The sequence below is a fragment of the Euleptes europaea genome, chromosome 20, assembly GCF_029931775.1.
Source record: "Euleptes europaea isolate rEulEur1 chromosome 20, rEulEur1.hap1, whole genome shotgun sequence".
NCBI classification, from domain to species: domain Eukaryota; kingdom Metazoa; phylum Chordata; class Lepidosauria; order Squamata; family Sphaerodactylidae; genus Euleptes; species Euleptes europaea.
Genome location: NC_079331.1, coordinates 14,317,203 through 14,343,171, shown reverse-complemented (window position 1 = coordinate 14,343,171; position 25,969 = coordinate 14,317,203). Strand labels below are relative to the sequence as shown.

Genomic DNA, 25,969 nt, shown 5'->3' with positions numbered 1-25,969 from the left:
AGAAGGGACTCCTTCCTTTCTCCCGATACCCTTTTCCCAATCTGGAAAAGTATCATGGACTCCTGGTGGACTGTTTCCCGGGGGGGAGAGGGCCCGTTCATCACATGCACCGTGGTCCTGATCCAAAACCGGTCACTGTACATGTGGAATTGAGGAGAACTCGTAACTCATGGGTGACTGTGCTATACATGTTGGGGTAAGTCTGACCCAACGGGGGGACCCCGGACCCAGCCCAAGTATCCCGTAATTTTTGAACAGACTAGCTTGCTTTGTGTTGCCAAAAAAAAAAAAAGCATTATGTTGACCTCACACGGCTTCTACTGGCCAGATTCACACATTCACACGATGAGAAGAAGGGTCTTGTCTTTGATGCAGGTGGCTAGATGAGAGAATTCGAACTCATTACTGAAAAGGTGCAGGAAGAACCCTTCGGGTATGTGTTTTTTAGCAGCAAAGAGATCAGCAGACTGCTTCAGTTTTTCAGAAATATGGAAGCTTTAAAAGGGGGGGGGTCTTAAAGCTTCCATACTTCTGGAAAACTTAAACAGTGTCAGTTTTCCGCCTGTTGAGCCTTCTTGAAGGGTTGCTTTTTTTCGTTCCGCCGCCGCTACCTTCTCTTCCTCATGCAGGCCTCGAGCCTGCCCAGTTCTTCGTAGGACTTGTAGAAAACATCAAAATCTTTGGCCCCCCAACTCTTCCAGACGGCCACACAGAAGTCCATGTCGTCGTTCCTGAAGCAACAGGCAACCTTGTCCTTCGCCAGGACGGCAGCATCTACCAGGGACCTGGGGCAGAAAAAAGTTAAGTGTTGGAGAAGAAGGTTCAGGGCTGCTCCACCCCGAGTTTTTGCTGCAACTCGGGGGAAATGGATGCAGTTAAGCCGCTGAGCTGCGGCAAAAACCTGGTCTAGGCCTTAGACTCAGCCGAGACACAAGGGTGATACCATAAAATTACAGCAAAAGAACAAAAATGTCCAGATCAAATAGATTCCCTAGCCCACATTGGTTTAGAATGACCACAAAATATTACTGCCCAAATTAAATATATCACTCCCTGGATAAAACAGCTAAGACACTTTCTGAGAAGCAGATACTGTGTGAATTGCTGTCAAATAGATCGGTCAATTGCATGAGAGATGTGGCAACTTTTCTCTTTATAGTGTCAAGGAAAAATTAAATTTCATTTCCCCTTTTAAAGTGTGTAGTGGTTGATAGATAGCCAGTGGCCGTTAAATCCAGGGAAAGGATTAAAAACCTGGTCTGGAAAAACCTTCAGAAGAAAAGGCGGGCGCAAGCTTTGTCAGCAGACAGCCCTGCAAGGATATACAAGCATACCTCGGAGATATTGCAGGTTCGGTTCCAGACCACTGCAATAAAGCGAATATTGCAATAAAGCAAGTCACAAAAATTTGTTTGGTTTCCCAATGCATATAAAAGTTACGTTTACGCTATACTGTAGCCGATTAAGTGTGCAATTGCATTAAGTCTAATGTACTGTAATAATACAGTACATTATTACAGTACAGTACTAATGTACTGTAATAATACAGAGAAAGTTTGAAATATTTGAGAATTACCAAAATATGACACAGAGACACAAAGTGGGGACACTCTGTTAGAAAAATGGCCTCGTAATATCCACAATAAAGCGAAATGCAATAAAACAAGGTATGCCTGTTTGCTGTTTTGGTTTGTTTGTTTAAAAACGCAGGTTTCTAATCCTTTTAGTGTCCGGGCAGCATCTGCTGAATTTTTACAAGGCAGAGGGGGAAGCCGAGTGTGATGTCCGGTGTTTGGAATCCAGAATGGATTATACCATCGAGTGCAAAAGGTATTACGCAAAACAGATATTGCAATTCGGCAAGTCCGGTCATTTGGCTTTGTTTACTCGGGTAGTTGAATTCTGTTTTGATTTGTGCGAAGTCTCGACCGCTCGGGTGTAAAAAAAAAACCCGGAACAGTTGGCTCCGCGCCGACCCTGCCGTTCATAACGCTTCGCATCGCTTTGTTCAGGTTTTTATTCCCCTTCTCGCAATGAGCATGTGATCTCCCGGCTTCATCTGAAACTGGGCAGCGGATAAAAGTCAGCCTTTGTTCATGGCGGGCTGGTTTGTTTACCTGGAAACTCCTTTGGTCCGTGAAGCCTGCCCCCTCCCGCCCCCCCAATTTTAAATGCAACCAAGTTTTTTTTTCCTACAGAGCTGAAGGAAATGAAAGCCAGCACAATCTGCTTTGCAGGAAGTCATGGGAAGAGCACCGCGGGTGGCGGGAAGATACACTGCTGGTCTCAATCTAGGAAAACGAGAGACTCTCTGGGCGAAAACGCATGGTCACTTTAGCCTCCTTGATTCCCTGTTTCAGCCAGGATTCAGCCAGGATCGAACACATGCGTTTCCGCCGAACATGGGTTCGATCCTGGCTGAAACAGGGACTAAAGGAGGCTAAAGCAACCATGAGTTGTCACCCTCTGTCTCCCTCTCTTTTGGAGGGCCATCTTATTACTAGGATTGCCAGGTCCCTCTTCGCCACCCGCGGGAGGTTTTTGGGGTGGATCCTGAGGAGGGCGGGGTTTTGGGAGGGACTTCAATGCCATAGAGTCCCATTGCCAAAGCGGCCCTTTTCTCCAGGGGAACTGATCTCTATCGGCTGGAGATCTGTTGCAATAGCAGATCTCCAGCTAGTTCCTGGAGGTTAGTACAGGAGCGAAACATACAACGAAGTGCAAAAGTACAAACTTTATATGTTGCAAAGATTCCCAAGAATAACAAGGTGTCTATATAAATAATACATATTTATACATATGACTGTACGAGAGATTTTTGAAGGACTGATGAAGAGTTGCCCTTTGGAACTCGAAACGATCGTCTCCTCATTGTGAAGTCTCTTCTGCTTTCCGGATCCCTCATGTTTGGAGGCTATCTATCTACCATAGAAAGACATGTTATGAGAAAGTAACTTTATTCCATGATCTTGTACATAGTTACCCTAGGATTTTGTACATAGCCACTACGTTTGTCCTTACTGTTGGTGTATTATTTATATAGACACCTTGTTATTCTTGGGAATCTTTGTAGCATATAAAGTTTGTACTTTTGCACTTCGTTGTATGTTTCGCTCCTGTACTAAGTTCCTTATCCTTTGATATTGGTACAGTGGTGCCTTTTTTCCCTCCAGTTCCTGGAGGTTGGCAACGCTACTTATGACACAAGCCCTCTTCACGCCTTTTAAAGTCTTCATCTCTGCGGAGCGACGGCACAAAGGTTTTGAAGCAGGCATTCAAGGGGAGCTTTGGGGTCTTTCAGACTCGCACGTGCCCTCTTTCCCGCACGCGGGCAGGAGCGGCAGCAGTCTTCTCCTCCACAATATTCTCAGTTGTCTTCGAGGCAGGGGCAGCTTTGAAGGGCGAACGGACTCTACGGCATCGCATCCGTGCTGAACTCCCTCCTCTCCCCAAAACCCACCCTCTCCAGGCTCCACTCCCAAAGGAATTTCCCAACCCAGCCTTGGAAACCCTAACCGTGACACTCATGTTCACAGGCAGGGACCCCTCTATCTCATAGCCTGTGAGCTCAGTCATGTGGAAATCGACCCTACGCCTTAGAAACCCCCTCATTAGGCTGAGAGCCAGCGTGGTGTAGTGGTTAAAAGCAGTGGTTTGGAGCAGTGGATTCTAATCTGGAGAACCAGGTTTGATTCCCCGCTCCTCTGCATGAGCGGCAGAGGCTAATCTGGCGAACCGGATTTGTTTCCCCTCTCCTCCACATGAAGCCAGCTGGGTGACCTTGGGCTAGTCACACTCTCTCAGCCCCACCTGCCTTAATCTGTTAAAATCCTGTGAGCCTGAAATTTCGAGTAACTCACTCTGGATCCTTTAGAGGGGCCATGAGCTGCAGAGGGCACTGCAAGTCTTACTTGGGTGCCCAGTTTAAGTCTTCCCCTGTGGACTATGGGTCTGTCCCGGAACCGCACCCTTTCCAGCTCCCCCTTACCCGTAGGGGGCCAGTTCTGCAGCCGTCAGGACAGCCAGTACTCTCCCCCGCTGCAAGTCGCCTTCCTTCTCCAGGCCGATGACAATGATATCCCCGCCTCGCCTGGAAAGGGAAAGCGGGAGGATTTCCGTTACACGCTGCTTGGGGGAAGGAGGGGGGCTCATTCTAGAAGCAGGAAAAAGGCACGCTTTAAAGACTTCCCTTCCCTAGAGGAAGGCCTTTGATGTCGCTGCAAAAGCCATTCCAACATTTTTTTTAAAAAAAATCTGTTTCTCAAGTTGGGGGCTCACAGCTGTGATTTATTCCTCCGTCTGGAGTCCTAGCGCAAAAAGAAAATAAGCTTTGCTAGGAGAAACGCAGGTTTCCTCCGGGTATTTTATGTGGTTCTGCCGTTTCAGGAAACGGAGCTTGCAAAGGAGCGAATCTGATTGGGAGGAAAGGAGAAAGCAGAAAGGATGGGACGCGCTGCCTATGACACCCGCCGCTTTCAGAAGGCTGGGAGGACCATTCAGGAAAGAGAGAGGGAAAGAGAGACTTTTCCCTACAGAGAGGTTTCTGGGAGCCAAGTTAAAGCCCACCTGAGCTGACAGCCACCAAGGGGAGGGGCTGTGGCTCAGTGGTAGAGCCTCTGCTTGGCATGCAGAAGGCCCCAGGTTCAACCCCCAGCGTCTCCAGTTCAAGGGACTAGGCGAGTAGGTGAGGTGAAAGACCTCAGCCTGAGACCCTGGAGAGCCGCTGCCCATCTGAGTAGACAATACTGACTTGGATGGACCAAGGGTCGAATTCAGCATAAGGCAGCTTCATGGGTGAAGCTTCTTGTGAAGCTGTTGCGAGTTCCAGTCAAGATGGAGCCGCCCTGACATAGGCAGTGGTGCCCTGAGGCTGGTTTCCTTTCCTCTACATAGCAGGCCCACTCCCAGATAGGCAGGCGGGCAGTACAGGTTGGATTCTATGCCACCCCCTTAGATCCATGCAGGTCCTGCCCAGATATGCCAAAAACTCCTGTTGCCACATGAGATGGTCGCTTCCATGGGGGGGAGTGGCTTGACTTTCCCTATCCTAAAGGCGCAGGGTGGACACCCCTGTACTGTGAGATACTTACAGGGCAATGCTACGTAGAGGAGGGGCGGGGGGACGGGAGGTTAAGGTTTGACGAGGACTCGAAAGAGGGAAGCGAGAGAGAGGGAAGCTGCGGGAATTAGGTGCAGGGTTGGAGGAGTTGTTAAGTAAAATAGTATGGTAGGTAAGGAACGAAAATAAGATTTTGCTCTAGAGCTCAATCTAAACTGCTACTCCTTCTGGGGCAGGAGGAGAACTGGAAGCCAGAGAGTGGTCCTAGCACAGGGGACAGGAAGTTGAAGTTAAATTTTTTTAGATCCTGCCTCCTTGAGCATAGGAGTGACAAAACCCGCTGCTGAAGATGTCCTCTGAACCCAGTGAGAGAAGGTAAAGGTAGACCCCTGTGCAAGCACCGGGTCATTCCTGACCCATGGGGTGACGTCACATCCCGACGTTTACTAGGCAGACTTTGTTTACGGGGTGGTTTGCCAGTGCCTTCCCCAGTCATCTTCCCTTTACCCCAGCAAGCTGGGTACTCATTTGACCGACCTCGGAAGGATGGAAGGCTGAGTCGACCTTGAGCCGGCTACCTGAAACTGACTTCTGTCGGGATCAAACTCAGGTTGTGAGCAGAGCTTTTGACTGCAGTACTGCAGCTTACCACTCTGCGCCACGGGGCTCTTCCTAAGTAGAGTACCCCCCTCTAAGCCCACAGAAGTTGAGAAGCTTAGAAAGGTTATAACTCTGGTTCAGACTGGATCGGTAAGTGTCTTAATAGCACTTTAGGTGTTTGGAAGCCCTTCGCATGTATCCTTGACAACAACCTTACAGGGTAGGAAAGTATGATCTTCAAACTTTAGATGGGAGGCCGAAACTGAATGGAGGGGGGGCTTGCCTACATTCATCTATGAAGCTCATGCCAGAAGCATGATTTGACAGCTCAGCGGGTTAGCCACACACTCTCCGACTAACCTACCTCACAGGGTTGTTGTGAGGATAAAAGTGGGAAAGAGGTAGGCCACTTGGGGTCCCCACTGGAGAGAAAGGTGGGGTACAAATGGAGTAAAATAAATAGATAAAACTAATCATGCTGGTATCGGCTCTCAACACTTAGCCTTTAATGGTTCCACGGGCTACTGCCAATACGGTTATCCTGAAGACTCAGAATCGAATCCCGCTTACCTGGGAATCCAGACGAGATCTTTCACGGGAAGAACCGTCACAGCCTGGAGACGCCCTGCCCTCTCGTCGGCAGATCCCGAACAGTTTTCCGGGCCCCCGGAGAAAAGGCTCGCGTCCTCAGACTTGTCAGGCTCCTCGCAGTCCGTCGAGAACGGCACGCTGGAGGAGCTCATGGGAGAACTGGGCAGGCTCGAGGGAGACCTCGTCACCCGGTTGGTCACGGAGGGGCCGTGCGAGGACACGGAACAGTAGTCCGTGAGCGAGTCCTGGTGGTTTAATATCTGAGTGCCCAGCTCCGAGCTGTGCATGATGCTGACGTCGGCCAGAGGTCCGCGCTCGGGAGTGGCGGTCTTGTTTGCCACTAGCGCCGTGGTGGAAATCAGGGCCGAGGGTTGCTGAACGGTGAACATGTCTCTCAGAGGGCTGCAGTCCCCGCAGAAGTAGCGCGCGCACAGTTGGTAACTGGCGGTGTAAAACATGACAAGGAAGTTGGTCTCGTCGTCCAAACACCAGGCCAGTTCCTCCCCGTTGCAGTCCGAGCTGCAAGCGATGGACACGACCGTGGACGGGGCGCTGTAAGGGTCCAGTCTCCGGGTGATCGCCAGGGCCGCGCAGTCTATGATGAGGATGCCGGGGCCGTTGCCGTACCAGACCTCGGTCCCGCTGTTGGCCGTTTCCATCGCTTTCACGGGGTATGGATTCTGGCGGGGATCGTCGTCGCCGATCATGAACATGGAGCGGTTAGCCGATCGGGAGCACAGGTAGTGGGAGGTGCTTTTGGGGACGCCGGATGAGGATTGGAAAACCGCTATCAGCCCATCGGACATGCCGGCCAGCACGAAGTAGGAGTTCTAAGGGCAGAAGAGACTTTAAGGTTGATCAGTCCCTGTTAGCAGGCAGCATGGTGTAATGGCTAGCACGCTGGCCAAGGGTCTGGGAGGCCCCAGTTCAAATCCCCCACACTTTCCACAAACACACCTTGGGGAGGGGCTGTGGCTCAGTGGTAGAGCATCTGCTTGGCATGCAGAAGGGTCCCAGGTTCAATCCCCGGCATCTCCAGTTAAAGGGACTAGGCAAAGTAGGTGATGTGAAAGACCCCTGCCTGGGACCCTGGAAAGCCGCTGCCGGTCTGAGTAGACAATACTGGTTTTGTTGGACCAAGGGTCTGATTCAGTATAAGGCAGCTTCATGTGTTCATGTGGAATGGTCTTTCCATATAGCGTCGTGAGAAATTCCTCTAGAATTTCTAACCCGCCCTTACCCAACTCCAAATGTGTTACAGGTAAGTTGGGAACACTCAATGTGCTGTGAACTACAGGCTGTGGTCATTCCCTAAATCCATCAGCAAATGGTGCAATTGCTGTGCAATGAACAAAACAGCAAACCTACTATGTTTTGTTATGTTTGACTTACACAACGCCTTTCTTGTCTTGAAAAGTCAGTAAGAGCCAGTAGGGTGTGGTGGTTAGTGTGTCAGACTAGGCTCTGTGAGACCCCGATTCGAATCCCCGCTCTGCCATGGAAGCTCGCTGGGTGAACTTGAGCTATTCACACACTCTCAGCCAGCGTGGTGCAGTGGTTAAGAGCGGTGGACTCTAATCTGGAGAACTGGGTTTGATTCCCCCACTCTTCCACACAAGCGGCGGACTCTAATCTGGTGGATCGGGTTTGTTTCCCCGCTCCTCCACATGCTGGGTGATCTTGGGCTAGTCACAGTTCTCTCCGAACTTTCTCCGACCCACCTACTTCACAAGGTCGTGGGGAGAGAAAAGGAAGGAGATTGTAAACCGGTTTGACTCTCCTTAAAAAGGTAGAGAAAATCGGCATATAAAAACCAACAAAAAAATGTACCTCACAGGGTTGTTGTGAAGATAAAATGGAGGAAAACAATGTCAGCCACTCTGGGCCCTCACTGGGGAGAAAGGCGGGGAATAAATAAAATCATACAAAATGCGGGGGGGGGGGAACCCCAGACTTCAGATCCTCTTCCCGAATGCATCAAAGCAAAAATAGACATATCTTGCTAATGCTCAATCTTTAAAATCCACTCCGCTTTACCTTTTTCACAACAGGCACGGCAAAGAGACAGGTGACAACCGCAGGGGTGTCTACGCCCTTTTGGGGGGCCTTCAGCGGACACATCCCTTGTAAACTGTACACGTAAATCTTTTGGTCCTTTGAGAAAAGGAAAGAAACCTGATATGACGACGGCTGGTACGGCAGTGGTTTTGTCACACCGAGTTGGCATCAGCTGACGCCCCAAAGAGAAAAGTACAGAATACACCTTTTCCACAACAAAGCCTATTTTTTAAATACCCTGAAGAGTGTATTTGGAACAAATAATCTGTGAGGCACCTCGGCATTTCGCTCTTATCCCCCAAAAAGTTAGCGCCGAGGACGAGCCATTGACTTAAGAACGTCTTTTCTATTGCAGACTCTTTGTAGAAATTCGCAGTAAATTTTTAAGTGCTGTTTTGACAAATAGGTTACATTCTTCGGATGCTCTTAATGCGTTTTTTCTATTGAACAATCGCTCACCTGATATGCTGGAGAAGGTGGCACGATTCCTGAGAGTCCTTTGGAAGTTCGACATCAAGTGAACTAGGTGGTTCTACTAACTTTAGCATTGCTTTATGTATTGCTGTTTTAACCTTTTCAGTTTTTCTTAAATGCAACAATCTTATGTTATTACGTAGTCACTCCGTGTACCGATTTTATGCGAGACTGTGACTGGCTGACTGAAGGATGTGCCATCAGATGGGAAACCCCAACCACGACCATTTATAATGCAAACGTGTTGCTCCAATTTCCACCTTCTCTGCTTACAGGACCATCAAAACTCTGGGGAAGCCAACGGACACATTCCCAAATCCGTGTGACTATTGTAAGGACTTTTGATCAGAGGGTGCTGGGAGATCCCTGTTTCGAACTCAGTTCTCAGGTTTCAGCCTTCCTCTCCCACGCCATTTTCTTGTCCGGAAAGGGCCCCAGGGAGCCATATTTGTCCCACTGGGGAAACCTATGTACAGCTACCAGCAGGGCAAATAGCACTCCCCGGGGCCATTTCAGGTCAGGAAAACAGCACCGAGAAGGCGAAAGCCCCCCTCTCCCGGGACACTGCCGTACTGATCAAAACTGGAACTCCTAGGCCACGCCTCTCAACCAGCCCCCTGGACTTTATGGGAATTGGCTTGAAGAGGAAAGAGCAGAAGGGGAAAACCCAAGTGGTGCTGCCCATTCGAAGAGCTGCTTAATTCTGCTCTATTGCCGAACTCTCCCCAATTACCAAACAAGACATCGGCAAGAACAATCCTAGGCCTGAAGCGATGCCACGCGATCGACTGAGCAGAGAAACGCCTGATAGTTCTCATAGGCCATTTATGCAGGGCTGTTTCCCCTGCGGTTACCCTACCAGCTCTTCCAGTGCTTTGTTTGGATTACGCACGCCTTTCCCGACCATCAGAGGTCGCCTTGCTCTCCGCGCACTTTGCCTGAGTTTTCCGGATGCCGTTTTAGCGAGAACCCAGAACACGCAGGGAGAGCGAGGCGACCTCTGACGGTTGGGAAAGGCGTGTGTCATCCAAGCGAAGCACCAGAGCAAGTGGCGGGGTGACGGCGGGGAAACAGCTCTGCAGAAACGGCCTAAGAGGACCACGCTTTGGATTAAGGTCCACGTACCTCGGTGGCGGTCCACAGAGAACTCTGCACTTTCAGTTGGCAGCAGAGCGTCGTTCCCGGACAGCTCATCCGCGCGACTTCGATGAGCCCCTTCTCCGTGTTCACCACCGTATAGTTCCTGAAAGCAGGAAGGAGAACTCATTCCAGCAGTGGGGCCAGCGTTGGCAAAGGAGCAGGGCAGAGAAATCCTCCCCGTTTACCCCTGAGATGTTTACTGGAAGGTTTCGGGACGAAGCTGCTATAAATTGACTCACGCCCATTCCATCTTTTCAGACAGAGAAGCAAAATCCTTGGGAGCCAGGGACAGGAAAAGTTATTTCAGTGTGCATTTTGAAAAAGAAGGGTTTCCTGCCCGAACAACTGAAATATTCCAGGTAATTCCTTCTCTGGCAGGTCATAAGAACATAAGGAAAGCCATGCTGGATCAGACCAAGGCCCATCAAGTCCAGCAGTCGGTTCACACAGCAGCCAACCAGGTGCCTCTAGGAAGCCCACAAACAAGACGACTGCAGCCAAGAAATCAGGAGGAGATTGAGACTGGGAAGGGCAGCCATGAAGGAGCTAGAAAAGATCCTTAAGTGTAGGGATGTGTCACTGGCAACCAAGATCAAGTCAATTCATGCCATCGTATTCCCTATTACTATGTATGGGTGTGAGAGCTGGACAATGAAGAAAGCTGATAGGAAGAAAGTAGATTCCTTTGAAATGTGGTGCAGGAGGGGAGTGTTACGGACTGCCAAAAAACCCCAAATCAGTGGGGTTTAGATCAAATCAAGCCTGAAATGACCATAGAAGTTAAATTGACTAAACTGAGGCTGTTGTACTTTGGACATGTTATGAGAAGGCAAGAGTCACTGGAAAAGACAACCATGCTAGGAAAAGTGGAAGGCAGCAGGAAAAGAGGAAGACCCAACAAGAGATCGATTGACTCTATAAAGGAAGCCACGGCCCTCGATTTGCAAGACCTGAGCAAGGCTGTTAACGATAGGATGTTTTGGAGGACACTGATTCATAGGGCCACCATGAGTCAGAAGCGACTTGACGACACTTCACACACAAACACAGCTGTGTTGATTCTGCAGTGTTGGGGCCAGTAGCACTTTAAAGAATGACAGGATTTCTAGGTTGTAAGCTTTGGAGAATCAAAGCTCCCTTTGTCAGAAAGCTTATATTGTGGAAATCATGTCGGTCTTTAAGGTGCTACTGGACTCCGATCTTGATCTCCCAGGAGGGGTTCCTCGGGCACCCTAGCCCTTTAAGTGCCAAGCTAAAAATCTTTCGGTGGGCAGCCGTGATTTTCTGCAGTAGAACAGGTAGAGCCCAGTAGTGCCTGAGAGACCAACCTGGTGTCTTCCTTCCCATCCCAGAACACCACCGTGTATTCCTGTCCTTGCGAAGAGAAGAAGGACGACTGTTTCCCGCATGGCAGCAGGTACATAAAAGTAGCAAAGGTGGGGTCTTTCATGCGTCCCACCACGGATGTGGCCAATGGCCGCTGTGCAAAAGAAGAAGAGTTGGTTTTTATACCCTGCTTGTTCTCTACCTTTAAAGAGTCTCAAAGCGGCTGACAATCGCCCTCCCTTCCCCTCCTGGCAACAGGTAGGTAGGGCTGAGAGAGTTCGGAGAGAACTGTGACTAGCCCGAGGTCACCCAGCTGGCTTCATGTGGAGGAGTGGGGAAACCAACCCAGTTCACCAGATTAGAGTCCACTGCTGTTAACCACTACACCATGGTGGCTCTCCTATACTACACTGGAGGAAAAGAGGAAGACCCAACATGAGATGGATTGACTCATACAAGGAAGCCAGGGTCCTCAGTCAGCCATGAGTCAGAAGTGACTTGACGGCACATAACACACCCACGGGAGGAGCCGTGGCTCAGTGGTAGAGTGTCTGCTTGGCATGCAGAAGGTCCCAGGTTCAATCCTCGGCATTTCCAGTTAAAGGAACCAGGCAAGTAGGTAACGTGAAAGACCTCTGCCTGAGACCCTGGAGGGCCGCTGCTGGTCTGCGTAGACAATCCTGACTTTGACGGACCGAGGGTCTGATTCAGTCCAAGGCAGCTTCATGTGTTCATGTGTTCACACACACACCCTTAGCTGGCCTGTTACCTGCTCAGGTTTAGTGTCCCAACATTCCACCATCAGTGCCTGCATCCTGTGGAACTGCACCTCTTCTGGCTGGCCCAGGACCGGGCGGATGCCCTTGGAAAGCTTCTTAGCGATCTGAAGCTGATGCTGCCCAAGGACTGGCCGCTGGCCGGATAACAGTTCGTAGAGCACCATGCCGTAGGAAAACATGTCCACCTATGGCCAAAGCGCAGAGAGAGAGTATGCTGAAGACGCACAAGGGGGTTTCCACTTTCTTTGCAGCACCCAATGTAGAGCACGTAGAGTCTGCTCTACCGCTACAATGAGAATCCCTCCCCCACCGTAGTTTTATTGCACTGATTACTGTACTATTATCTTATATTTACTGCGTTGTTTCCTAATTTTTGCAATGCAGCTGGCACGTCATTTGCAACGTTTTCTAATTCTGTAGCCTGCTTTTCGTGCGTGGACGTCTTATACTGCGTGGATGCCTTATACTGGTTTTATTGCATTGTTTACATATTTTGTCATCTGCCCTGACGCTCTACGAGAAAGGGGGACTATCGATCAAAATAAATAAATAAAACTGATCAAACCAGAGAGATTCTACCGGGCCCCGAGTGCGCAAGTCCATGCCGCCTTGTTTGAGTTACCTTTTCATCATAGACTATGCGAGGGCGAATCTCGGGGGCTTGGTAGCCGGGCGTGCCCTCCACCCCAAGAGCCCCTTCGTGAAAGGACTGCCGTGAAATCCCGTAATCAGACAGCTTGATATTGACGCTTTCCTTCGAGTCCAGAGACCACACCAGAATGTTGTCCGACTTCAGGTCACAGAAGATGATGTTCTTCTTATGGAGGTAGGCCAGGCCCGCCGCTATCTGGTACGCTACTTTCAGGGTTAACATGTGTCCCAGTGGAATAAAAGATGCCCCTGAAGTCACATGAAAGGGGGAGAATGAGAATTGGTCCCAAAAGCACTACTTCTGTAACTCCCTTCCCTGAAAATATCTGCCAGAGCCTTGACAGTTTGGAATAAGATCATTGTACCCCTGATAAAGAAAATGAGTATTGGCAGAGAGGGGGAACGGACTAATAAGTTTCTGATGGGAGATAATCCTTTGATTACATCTCAGCTGGCAAAACCTGGAGGTTTTTAAGAAGAGGCTAGATGGCCATCTGTCAGCAATGCTGATTCTATGACCTTAGGCAGATCATGAGAGGGAGGGCACCTTGGCCATCTTCTGGGCATGGAGTATGAGTCACTGTGTATGTGTGTGTGGAGAGGTAGTCTGGAATTTCCTGCATATAAATATAAAATTTTATTTGCGGCTAATATGCCAGATAAAACAGAAACTGATGAATTTCCTGCATTGTGCTGGGGGTTGGACTAGATGGCCCTGGTGGTCCCTTCCAACTCTATGATTCTATGAAAATACTGTGCAGCTGCAGTGAAGATACGTCTTAGAGTAACCTCAATGAATTAACTGGAATGTGCAAGTTGGCTATTTTAGACAAGGAATGTAAATGTAATATTTGTATGACTATTTGTGTTTTATCTGGCTTAAAGCTGCAAATAAATATTATACTTAACATACTTATACCCGCCAGAGCCCTGTGGACAGACCAGGACCTTTACCTTTGGAGTTCTCGGACAACACGGTGGTGAGACTCCCCAACGGTGCCAACTCTAAGGCGAAGCAGAGTGGGTGGATGCTGATCCCGATCAGGGAGACGACGCAGGGGTGCTGCAAAGAGTGGAGCATGCTGGCTTCCTGCCGGAACTCGGAGAAGTTCTTCATGGCATCCATGGCCCGCAGGTGCCTCAGCATCGTGTCTAGGTGGAGGAAACAATGCCCTGCTGTTAGTCATGTTTTGCCACAGGGTGGGCGGAGAGCGCCGCCTCTAAAGAAAGGAGCCCTGCTAGATCATTTTGCCCCTTAGTAATGGGGCAGGGGTGGGGACACCCAAAAACAATAATAACCTATGCTGTAATGAATGTAGTCAATAACAAAAAACAGCACAAATTATTCAAATGCTATCTATTCAATATTATTAAATGTCGAATTACTACTCTACACACAATACATATCACAATTGAACAATTATACATGTGACTCAACCTAACACAAACATGCACATGAACACATGAAGCTGCCTTACACTGAATCAGACCCCTTGGTCCATCAGAGTCAGTATTGTCTACTCAGACTGGCAGCGGCTCTCCAGGGTCTCAGGGAGATGCAACATCTACACAAAACGTTATATACACATGTCAACACTTTATACAAAGTCCATCCAATCAGTTGAGTAGCTCAATAGCCAGACTGATTCCAAACACAGAAGTCTGATAATGAAAAGGTCTTCAAAAAGTATTCTTATAAGCCTTCTTCCCAGCTTGATAGCTTGATAATAAGACTGGTGTAATTCCAGGTAATTTCTGGGAAGAAAGCTTATAAGAATTCTTTTTGAAGACCTTTTCATTATCAGACTTCTGTGTTTGGAATCAGTCTGGCTATTGAGCTACTCAACTGATTGGATGGACTTTGTATAAAGTGTTGACATATGCATATAACGTTTTGTGTCGATGTTGCATGTTTGTGTTAGGTTGAGTCACATGTATAATGGTTCAATTGTAATATGCATTGTGTGTAGAGTAGTAATTTGACATTTAATAGCATTGAATAGATAGCATTTGAATAATTGTGAGCTTTCGTGCTGTTTTTGTTACCGACTGAGATCATTTTGCTCAGCAAGCCAGAGGAAGCTCTAAACTTATTCCAGCTTCCTTAGAAAGGTCGCATCTGTAGCCTGTGGTAGTGGAAATCAGGCATCTCTTGTGGCAAGAGAGACCAGGGCACATTCTCCCCATCCATGGCATTATTTCAAGCCCCATGCAGGTAAATTATTTATTTACTTCATCGATACTCTACCTTTCCTCCCAGTGGGGACCAGCGTGGTGTAGTGGTTAAGAGCGGTGGTTTGGAGCGGTGGACTCCGATCTGGAGAACCGGGTTTGATTCCCCACTCCTCCACATGAGCGGCGGACGCTAATCTGGTGAACTGGATTTGTTTCCCCACTCCTACACATGAAGCCAGCTGGGTGACCTTGGGCTAGTCACACTCTCTCAGCCTCACCTACCTCACAGGGTATCCGTTGTGGGGAGAGGAAAGGAAGGTGATTGTAAGCCGGTTTGGTTCTTCCTTAAGTGGTAGAGAAAGTCGGCATATAAAAGCCAACTCTTCTTCTTCTTCTAAAGCAGCTGACATCCTTCTTCTCACCTCCATTTTATCCTCACCTGTGAGGTAGGTTAGGCTGAGAGTGTCTCACTGGCCCAAGGTTACCTGACAGGCTTCCCCGGCAGAGTGGGGTATTGGGTCGATAAGGGGCTCTTTCATGGTTCCTATTGAACAGTTTAAACCAGGGCGAAAATTGAGACTGGAGGTCATCTGGCCATCGGATGCGGCATCGCACCTGAATACCCAACCCCGCATGGTCAAACCTGGGATAGGAACAACCTGTGAGTCATTCATGATGGAACAGTGTAGATGAGGCTTTTACATGAGGTGGGGGCAGCAAAGCCAGTCCTGTTTTTTAAAAAAATAAAAATTCCAGCACGTACGGTCCCACAAAGATTACTTTTAAATGCTCCATCCTCACAACCGCACCACGCATTAGTTCTTGTAGGTGGTAAAAAAAAGAAGAAGGTGTATTTAAACAGGTGTCCCGGACTTTAAAGCAAGGGAAGCTTATTTGCTCGTAAGCATGCTGGGGCATTCAAAAAAAGGACTCCCCCCTCCCCACCCATCCCACTCAATAAGAGCACAATACCTGTGGCTGAACATGCAGAACTTGTGCATTTTTTCATCAGGAACTGCTTCACAGCCACCAGTTTCCCTTGGTACTGTGCCCGGTATATAACAGTTCCGCTTCCCCCTTGGCCGAGGATATTGTTTTCATTTTTGCTGTATTCCAGTCTGCTGTTTTCCAAAAATAACCTGCCGGGCATGCAAGAAGGACGGAGGGAAGAAAGAGAGTCGGCTTATTTACAGGCGCTGGAGAATGTATACCAGGCCATGCATAAGGGAACAGCGTCAGAAGTTGCATTCCTATGGCAAACAATATATCAATAGGGGAAGCACATATATACAGGAAAAAATACCACTATACACCTTGGCGAAAGAAAGCCTGATTGCCATAACAGCGTGGTCTGCCAGCGTGGTCTGCTTGGTAACAAGATTAGACTAAAAAAAGCAGACAAGATTCTCCAGTAAATCGCAAAATATAAAGCAACGGACTTCTGATAGAGCTGATGCGAAACAAGGACATGATCGCGAAACCTTGTAATAAGTGTTTTGGATATTATAAGTGTGCATTTGGAATTATAAATCACCTTTTGGAAATTATATGATTGGTCACATTCAGGTGTATAGTGGTTCTCCCCACCCCACCCCGTATTTATCTTCCTGCCCTGACCTGCATGGCCCAGGCTAGCCTGATCTCGTCAGATCCCAGAAGCTAAGCAGGGTCAGCCCTGCTTAGTATTTGGATGGGAGACCACCAAGGAAGTCCAGGGTTGCTGTGCAGAGGAAAGCACTGGCAAACCACCTCTGTTAGTCTCTTGCCATGAAAACCCCAAAAGGGGTTGCCATACGTCGGTGAGACTTGATGGCACGTTACACACACACACACACACACACACATGTTCCTATGGCAGTGGCAAGGCCTTTAAGGTCACCCGCTTCCTCTGACAGGGACTAAAGCTCCCTCCACAGTCAACCTCCCTAGCCATCATAGAGAGCTGGGTACAGCTTTATGAAGTGAACACATAAAGCTACTTTATACTGAATTAGACCCTTGGTCCATCAAAGTCTGTATTGTCTACTCAGACAGGCAGCGGCTCTCCAGGGTCTTTCACATCGCTTACCTGCCTAGTCCCTTTAACTGGAGATGCCGGGGGTTGAACCTGGGACCTTCTGCATGCCAAGCAGATGCTCTACCACTGAGCCATGGCCCCTCCCCAGGAGCCATGTTGTGTGAAAAGCTGATTTAGGCATCTTTTGGACGACTCTTCTACTTCAAACTGCAGGTGGAGGACTGAATGTCCCGTGCTTTCATATGGTGGAACTGCTCTCTCCATATTCACAGCACAGCCTTCTTTCAGACTGCAGATTTTACATGTGTACGTTTTACGTGTGCAGATTTTATGTGTGTAGAGAGCCAGCGTGATGTAGTGGTTAGGAGCGGTGGACTCTAATCTGGAGAGCCTGGTTTGACTCCCCACTCCTCCCCATGAGCGGCAGACTCTAATCGGGTGAAACGGGTTGGTTTCCCCACTCCTCCACGTGAGCGGCATAATCTGGAGAACCGGGTTTGATTCCCCATGTGAGCAGCGGACTCTAATCTGGAGAACCGGGTTGGTTTCCCCATTCCTCCACATGAAGGCTGCTGGGTGACCTTGGGCTAGTCAGTTTTCTCTGAACTCTCTCAGCCTCTCCTACCTCACAAGCTGTCTTGTAAGCTGGTTTGAGACTCCTTAAAATGTAGAGAAAATTGGGGTATAAAAACCAACTCAGCCTCTTCTAGGTAGCTTCTTCTAGGTAGCTTGCTACCTTTCACAGAAAGGAGCATTCAAAAATTTAAGTTCCTTAAACAGCACACTGAAGCGTATTTACTCAAACCCAAAACTAGGGCTCCCTCCCCAGATGTGTCATCAAAAAAAGGAGGGGGGTCATATTAAATGCATAAAAGTTACAGTTAGAGGGAAAATGAACTTCACCTTGAAGGAAAATCCGTCATGAAAAGCTCCGGGACCAGTTCCTCTAATGGGACAGGGATATCTGGGTGGTTAGGACAGGTAATGGTGTCCAGCTCTATGGCAGTGAGAACACAGTCCTCCATGTTGAAGAACTGCATGTCTTCTATTTGCTGGCTGTTTACGTCTTGAGTTTTAGGCGCGGAGCAGACCGGGCAAGGGACGTATTGCTCCATGAGGAGAGTTCCGTCGCTTTCCGTGGCCGTGAGTGCTGGAGGGACAGAGAAATCAAAAGCCAGTCATCCAAACATACCCAAAACGGGGCCCCTAAAACTGGAGGGTGGCAGCAATACCACCATTTGCCTCATGGTGAATCAGGGACATAAATGGGAAAGCGGGTCTCGGATCATCACAATTCTGTACACCAGCCCTGAACACGTACAGAATCTATATCTCATAACACTGGACACAAAATTGTTGCCAAGGATTGTTGGGGGGGCACTTGGATCATCTCCTGGATGCTGGGAGGTCCTACTGGGCAGTGGTCCACCAGGAACTTTCCTTATAAATTAAACGTCCAGTTCGGCAGGAATTAATTGACCCTCGGCCAGGACAAAGAGTGAGCTACAAATTGAAATAGATGATACATAGATGGATGGATGGACGGACGGATGGACGGACAGACAGGATGGATTAGATGGATGAATAGATAGATTAGATGGATGGATGGATAGATTAGATTGATTAGAATGGATGGATGGATAGCTAAAATTGATTAGATTGGATGGATGGATAGATTAGATGGATGGATGGATGGATGAATGAATGGATAGGTAGATTGGAAGGATGGATGGATGGATAAGTTAGGATAGGACAGGATAGGATAGGACAGGACAGGACAAGACAGGACAAAAGATAGGAGAGGAGAGGAGAGGAGAGGAGAGGAGAGGAGAGGAGAGGAGAGGAGAGGAGAGGAGAGGAGAGGAGAGGAGAGGAGAGGAGAGGAGAGGAGAGGAGAGGAGAGAGGCTAGGCTAAACTAAGCTAGGATAGGATAGGATAGATAAGATTAGATTAGATTAGATGGATGGATGGATTAGATGGATGAATGAATGGATAGATTAGATGGATAGATGGATGGATGAGATGGATAGATGTATGAAGGGATGGATAGACTGGATAGATTGGATAGATCAATAGAGTAGATTATATTAGATTAGATTGGATGGATGAATAGGCAGACAGACAGACAGACAGACAGACAGACAGACAGACAGACAGACAGACGCTCTTACCGGGAAACCACTGGTCTATCAGAGAGTTGATATGATCAGTGATAAAAGCCATTGCGGAAAAATCCCTCATGTCCGACTGGCAGATGATTTTAATCCCGCCGCTTTTCTTCTTCTTCCAGTTCACGTCAGAAGACTCCACGCTGTCCTCCCCCCCCCCCACAAAAAAAGACAGTGAGATACCCAAGAAGCGTCTTTGTGAAACACAAGTACGACAAAATTTCCAGTTCACCCGATTAGCCTCCGCCGCTCACGTGGAGGAGTTGGGGAATCAAAACCCGGTTCTCCAGATCTGAGTCCACCGCTCCAAACCACCGCTCTTAACCGCTACACCATGCTTGTGTCTGCTGGCAGACAGGCAAGGCTAGCTTGGGTGGAGGGTGTGAAAAACGCAGTTAGTTGTCTTGTCGTTGGTGATAGGCAACTTGCCACTCTATGCAGGTGACAGCCTACAAAATGGGGAATGACTTTCTTCCAGCTGCCTGTAACTTGGCAGGGGAGAATCCCTTTGGCGAGAGGTGCAAAATCCGCGTGACACCCTTATTAGCTCGAAATCTTGCACAATGTTTTGTATCAACCCGGTTGGTCCTAATAAAAAGTATGACACGGATATTGTTCGCATTTTGGATTTTACGTGGACCAATATGGCCTTTTACGACATTTGCCCCCCTGCTTCAATAAGTACAGTCCCTGGAAATTTTGTCCCAATTGAGTAGAAAACAAACAAAAAAGTTACAGTCAGACATGCTTGTTTCTGAATCCAATGGAGACCAATAACGAATAGGAAGGAAACTCCCAAATGTTTAAAAACCATAATGAAGAACACACGCTAAAAATATTGGAAAAATAAAATGACTTGATTAAAGATCTTTGCATAGCCTTCGGGTCTATGTATCCGCCCCCCCCCCCAATTTTGGCACTATGAGCAAGGGATGCTGTAATGTATTAGGATTTTGTATTATCGTGTTTGTCTCTTACTTTAAAGTCGGCAAGCTGCTTTGAATCTTAATTTCCAGGCAAAGAAGGGGCACACGAATATTTAAAATAAAATACACATCTTAATTATGGGTGTCAAGCTGGAGCCAGATGCGGCTCCAGAAATAATTGTATCTGATTCCCCTGAAAGCATATAAATTCTAATCAGGGTGTGGTGCAAATCTGACCTGTAGCTCCACTTTATTAAAAAAAGGAAAACCATTTCCCCAAAGGCAGTTGGAGACGCTTTCCAACGCTGTGTCTGAGAGAGCTTTTCTCCCTCTCTCATAATACTAGAACGCGGGGTCATCTGCTGAAGCTGGAGGGCGAGAGATTCAAAACTGATAAAAGGAAGTCTTTCTTCACACAACCCATAGTTAAATAGTGGAACTCCCTGCCCCAGGATGTGGTGATGGCTGCCAACTTGGAAGGCTTGAAGAGGGGAATGGATATGTTCATGGAGGAGAGGGGTATTCATGACTACTAGTTAAAATGGATACTAGTCATGATGCATATCTATTCTCTCCATGAACAGAGGAGCATGCCGAATATATTAGGTGCTGTGAAACACAGGCAGGGTAATGATGCTGCAGTCGTCTTGTTTGTGGGCTTCCTAGAGGCACCTGGTTGACTGCTGGACTTGATGGACCTTGGTCTGATCCAGCAGGCTTTTCTTATGTTCTTATGGTGAGGGGTCTGGAGACCAAGGTTGAAGGAGGAAAGGTTGAAGGAGCTGGATATGTTTAGCCTGAAGAGGAGAAGACTGAGAGGGGATATGATAACCATCTTCAAGTACTTGAGGGGCTGTCATATAGAGGAGGGTGCCGAGTTGTTTTCTGTTGCTCAAGAAGGTCGGACCAGAACTGACGGGTTGAAATTAAATCAAAAGAATTTCCGTCTAGACATTAGGAAGAATTTTCTAACAGTTAGAGCGGTTCCTCAGCGGAACAGGCTTCCTCGGGAGGTGGTAAGCTCTCCTTCCATGGAGGTTTTTAAGGTTAGATGGCCATCTGTCCGCAATGCTGATTCTGTGACCTTAGGCAGATGATGAGAGGGAGGGCATCTTGGCCATCTTCTGGTCACTGGGGTGTGTGGGGAGCGGGGAGGTAGTTGTGAATTTCCTGCCTTGTGCAGGGGGTTGGACTAGATGACCCTGGTGGTCCCTTCCAACCCTATGATTCTATTCTATGATTCTATGATTCGAGAACCCTTGAGAAATGCCAACGTTGGCAGGATTTGAATGGCCTGTCACAGGAGGGTGGCATAGCCCTATGATTCTATGTTCTTATCACAGTTCCCGACTGTTCTAAACTTTGACCATGCTTTGAGTTTCATAGGAAAGGCCCCGGCCACCTCGCCCATCACACCTCGATCCTTACCTCAGATAGCCTCCGTCAAAGGTGACAAAGAGGCCCTCCTGCCAATAAATGGTCTGGTTCCTCTTCACTCGGAAGGTGCTGCATCTGTTCCTCTGTCTGCCTGTGAAGCTATAGATAATGGTGCTTTTTCTCCTGCTCTTGGTATTCTTCTTGTTTTCAAAGAACTAGGACAGCCAAAATAAGCACAAATCAATGCGCGTACATCACCTCTGCCATTGTTATCACTCCAAGCCATTAAAAGGGCCTTTCTCTCCTGCTCTGTATCATTCTTTCCTGGTACGCTGTAAATTTCTTTTTTACAACCTCTTGGGACCGTCTCAGTTGCCTGAACAGTTGGGGCTCCCTCCAAATTTACAATCTCTCGGTCCAGCTCTCATTACAATCCCAAGTGTGGGACCACCAGATCTTGAATATTAGGGATGATAACAGGGGGGACCCCCGAGGACTCGCGGTAGTGTGGTGCGGGTGGGAAATCTCATCCCTACCACAAGCTGGTGCTCGGGTCCTCCTCCCTTGCTCTGCCCTCTTCCGGACCCTGCACTATGCAGAGGATGCAAGTTAGCAAAGTGCAGAGAAGATGGATTTGCGGGGTCTGAGAACAGCAGCAGAACGCAGGTGGATGGACCTCGGCTCGGGCAAGGAGTCCCCCTGTGCTTTGGGGCAGGAGCACTACCAATTTAACTGTCCCATAAAAACAGTCATTAGTCATTATATTTTTTTTGTAGATGTAATAATGTGCAGAGGGGTAAGCTGCAGTACTGTAGTCAAAAGCTCTGCTCACGACCTGAGTTCGATCCCAACAGAAGTCAGTTTCAGGTAGCTGGCTCAAGGTTGACTCAGCCTTCCATCCTTCCAAGGTCGGTAAAATGAGTACACAGCTTGCTGGGGGTAAAGGGAATATGACTGGGGAAGGCACTGGCAAACCACCCCGCAAACAAAGTCTGCCTAGGAAACGTCGGGATGTGACGTCACCCCATGGGTCAGGAATGACCGGGTGCTTGCGCAGGGGACCTTTACCTTTTTAAATAATGTTAAATTCGTATAACCATTTTTTAAAAAGATATTATAGTTGATTATATAGTAAATGATATAAGTATGAACGGCAGACTCTAATCTGGTGAACTGGGTTGGTTTTCCCACTCCTCCACATGAAACCTGCTGGGTGACCTAGGGCCAGTCACGGTTCTCTCCGAACTCTCTCAGCTCCACCTACCTCACAAGGTGTCTGTTGTGGGGAGGGGAAGGGAAGGTGACGTAAGCTGGTTTGAGACTCCTCAAAAGGTAGAGAAAATCAGGGTATAAAAACCAACTCTCCTTCTTCTTCTTTGTTGGTGCTCTAAGGCCACTGTTTGGCTACTGTGGAAAATAGGATGCGGGACTAGATGGACCGTTAGCCTGATCCAGCAGGGCATCTCCAAGGTACTTATGTACTTATTTGATTTTTAAAACGAATTTATACCCTGCATTTCTCCCTAATGAGGACTGAAACGTGGTTTAGAACACTGTTCTCCCCTCCTTCACTCACCACAACAACCCTGTGAGGTAGGTTGGACCAAGAGTGTGTGACTGGCCCAAGGTCATCTCTGGCAGAGTGGGGAATTCGAACTCGACTCTTTCAGTTGCTCGTCCAATACTCTAACCATTATAAAACACTGGCGGTCTTAGTTTACATACCCCTAGGGATATTTTGGTCACATTATGAGAAGGCAAGAGTCACTAGAAAAGATAGTCATGCTAGGAAAAGCTGAGGGCAGCAGGAAAAGAGGAAGACCCAACAAGAGATGGATTGACTGTCAAGGAAGCCACAGCCCTGTTTGCAAGACCTGAGCAAGGCTGTCAAAGATAGGACATTTTGGAGGACACTGATTAATAGGGTCGCCATGAGTAGGAAGCGACTTGACGACACTTAACACAACACACACAGGGCTGTTCTGAAAAAAAAAGTGTGTGGGTTTTTTTAATTAAAATTTGCATATTCATAAAGGAGCCAGACAATCTTACCCAGCATCGTTCTTGTCATCTCCACGGAGGCAAATCAAACGAACAATTTGAAGCAGAGACAAGATAACACCGAGATAATGAGGTCTGGGTAAGTAATTAGAGAAACCGCTGGAGAAGTTTAAAACCAACGATATCGGCACTGGGAATTAACAGGCCAAATACATTTGCCTTGCTAAACGAGATTCCCATGCTTGCTACAGCCAGGCTAACATAACCTGTTCTCTCCAGGATCAGAGGAGCAGGCCTATTATATTAGGTGCTGTGGAACACAGGCAGGACAATGCTGCTGCAGCCGTCTTGTTTGTGGGCTTCCTAGAGGCACCTGGTTGGTCACTGTGTGAACAGACGGCTGGACTTGATGGGCCTTGATCTGATCCAGCAGGGCTTTTCTTATGTTCTTATGAGCATGCCTATCACATTAGGAGCTGTGGAACACAGACAGGATGGTGCTGCTGCAGTCGTCTTGCTTGTGGGCTTCCTAGAGGCACCTGGTTGGCCACTGTGCGAACAGACTGCTGGACTTGATGGGCCTTGGTTTGATCTAGCAGGGCCTTTCTTATGTTCTTATGGAGGATGGGGCTATCAATGGCTACTAGTCAAAATGAATACTAGTCATGATGCATACCTGTTCTCTGCAGCATCAGAGGAGCATACCTATTATATTAGGTGCTGTGGGACACAGGCAGGACAATGCTGCTGCAGTTGTCTTGTTTGTGGGCTTCCTAGAGGCACCTGGTTGGCCTCTGTGTGAACAGGCGGCTGGCCTTGATGGGCCTGGGTCTGATCCAGCAAGGCCTTTCTTATGTTCTTACAATCTTTTCCCAAAGTCAGAAGGACAGACCTGCCTTTCGATTGTCAGCACCCATTTGGACGTCATATTGAAACTACCAAAATGGCTACCATTAGGGCTGGCAAGGGGTGGGGGTCATGGTAGAAGCAAAGCCCATAAATTTCACAGAAACCCTCCAAGGGCGCTTCATCCCAAATAGCCTTGCCTAGCCCAAGCTTGCCAGAGCTTGGAAGCTATCACAACACAAAACAGAATAAATAAATGTTGTATACAAATATGCAAAAATTGAACAAAACAACACTAGGCTATGCAAACTAACATTCTATATTGACAGACATCATCATCGTCCCAAGAAGGGTCAAACGTACCAATAGAAAGTAATACAGGCAAGTGTTTTCTTCAGCCTGACCATTTTGGCTATCACTTTCTGCAGAAGACAATTTACCGTGGATTTTATCACGTACCTGTTGGACTTGGTTTAATTCTGCCTCTTTGGGTGAGGTAGGGTTGGCCCATCTGAGCCCATCCTAGAGTTGGAAGGGGCCATACAGGCCATCTAGTCCAACCCCCCTGCTCAACGCAGGATCAGCCTAGAGCATCCCTGACAAGTGCTTGTCCGGCCTCTGCTTAAAGACTGCCAATGAGGGGGAGCTCACCATCTCCCAAGGGAGCCGATTCTACTGTTGAACAACTCTTACTGTAAAAATTTTTTCCTAATACCTTTCCGCCCTCAATTTAAACCCATTATTGCAAGTCCTCTCCTCTGTTGCCAACAGGAACAGCTCCCTGCCCTCCTCTAAGTGACAGTCCTGCAGATACTTCAGGAGAGCAATCATGTCCCCCCTCAACCTCCTCTTCTCCAGACTAAGTAATTTCCAACTCCCTCAGCCTTTCCTCACAGGGCTCAGTCTCCAGGCCCCTGGTCATCCTTGTCACTCTCCTCTCAACAGAGATGTTTCATATCTCCTACTACCTGAGCCTTTTAAGGGGGCATGCTGGGGATTGAACCAGGGACGTTTGACCCTTATTGTGACTATGATTATGTCTGTCAATATAGAATGTTAGTTTGCATAGCCTAGAACTTGGAAGCTAACCAAGGTTAGCCCTGGTTAGTCTTTGGATGGAAGACCACCAAGGAAGACCAGGGTTGCTCCGCAGAGAAAGGCAATTGTTGTTATTTAGGCAACGTACCAGCTTTGTTTTCTAAGCTCTCACACTGCAGGGGCATCCGCCTACCTGGAGATCCATCTCTGCCAGACTAATAAGCATCCGAGCGATGAACCTCTGCCAAAAGCCGACGGGAACGAAGCTCATCTTGAAGACCCTCTGGATGGCATTTGCCATCTGGTGGCGCAGGCTGTGGATGTCTAAAGCCGGCTTGGCAGGAAGCAGATGAGGAAGGAGATAACTGAAACCCCAAAAAATATCCCAGAACATTCCAATTAGGGGCTGCAGCTGTGTGTTGGTTCGATTTTTGCCGTGTGCGCTAAAGACAACCGCTTGCGTTTTCCTTTCGCCGGTACTGCCAAAAACCTTTGGACTGGCACCGGACAATAGGATACCGCCGCTACGACAGCCACCCATATAACGACGCCGCAGAAAAAAGTCAAGGAAGAGACAAAGACACACGCTGTCGGAAAGGATTTCCAGCACAATAAAGAATCTGGGATGTTTGCGCCGCCAGCAATTGGCAGGTTTTTCTATTTCCCTTAAGCTGGAAATGATTTAAGGATCGCCCTCCTAGGCAAACATGTGTTGGGCGTAGATGTTCGCAGCCCACTCCAA

At 48.2% G+C, this 25,969-nt stretch overlaps 1 protein-coding gene across 1 annotated transcript in view; it reads right to left on the bottom strand.

The window, feature by feature from the left end:
- Nucleotides 1–601: 601 nt before the first annotated feature.
- Nucleotides 602–25,969, bottom strand: part of LRRK1 (leucine rich repeat kinase 1) — a 51,850-nt gene continuing 26,482 nt past the window's right edge. The window contains exons 19-32 of the mRNA XM_056865858.1: nt 25,421–25,592; nt 21,394–21,557; nt 19,043–19,182; nt 17,774–18,020; nt 15,826–15,992; nt 13,633–13,830; nt 12,650–12,927; nt 12,018–12,212; nt 11,251–11,402; nt 9,908–10,025; nt 8,288–8,404; nt 6,230–7,080; nt 3,989–4,090; nt 602–785 (exon numbers count right to left, since the gene is read on the bottom strand). Coding sequence (XP_056721836.1) covers nt 608–785; nt 3,989–4,090; nt 6,230–7,080; nt 8,288–8,404; nt 9,908–10,025; nt 11,251–11,402; nt 12,018–12,212; nt 12,650–12,927; nt 13,633–13,830; nt 15,826–15,992; nt 17,774–18,020; nt 19,043–19,182; nt 21,394–21,557; nt 25,421–25,592 — 3,079 coding nt within the window. The 3' untranslated portion in view covers nt 602–607. The remainder of the gene's footprint in view (nt 786–3,988; nt 4,091–6,229; nt 7,081–8,287; nt 8,405–9,907; nt 10,026–11,250; nt 11,403–12,017; nt 12,213–12,649; nt 12,928–13,632; nt 13,831–15,825; nt 15,993–17,773; nt 18,021–19,042; nt 19,183–21,393; nt 21,558–25,420; nt 25,593–25,969) is intronic.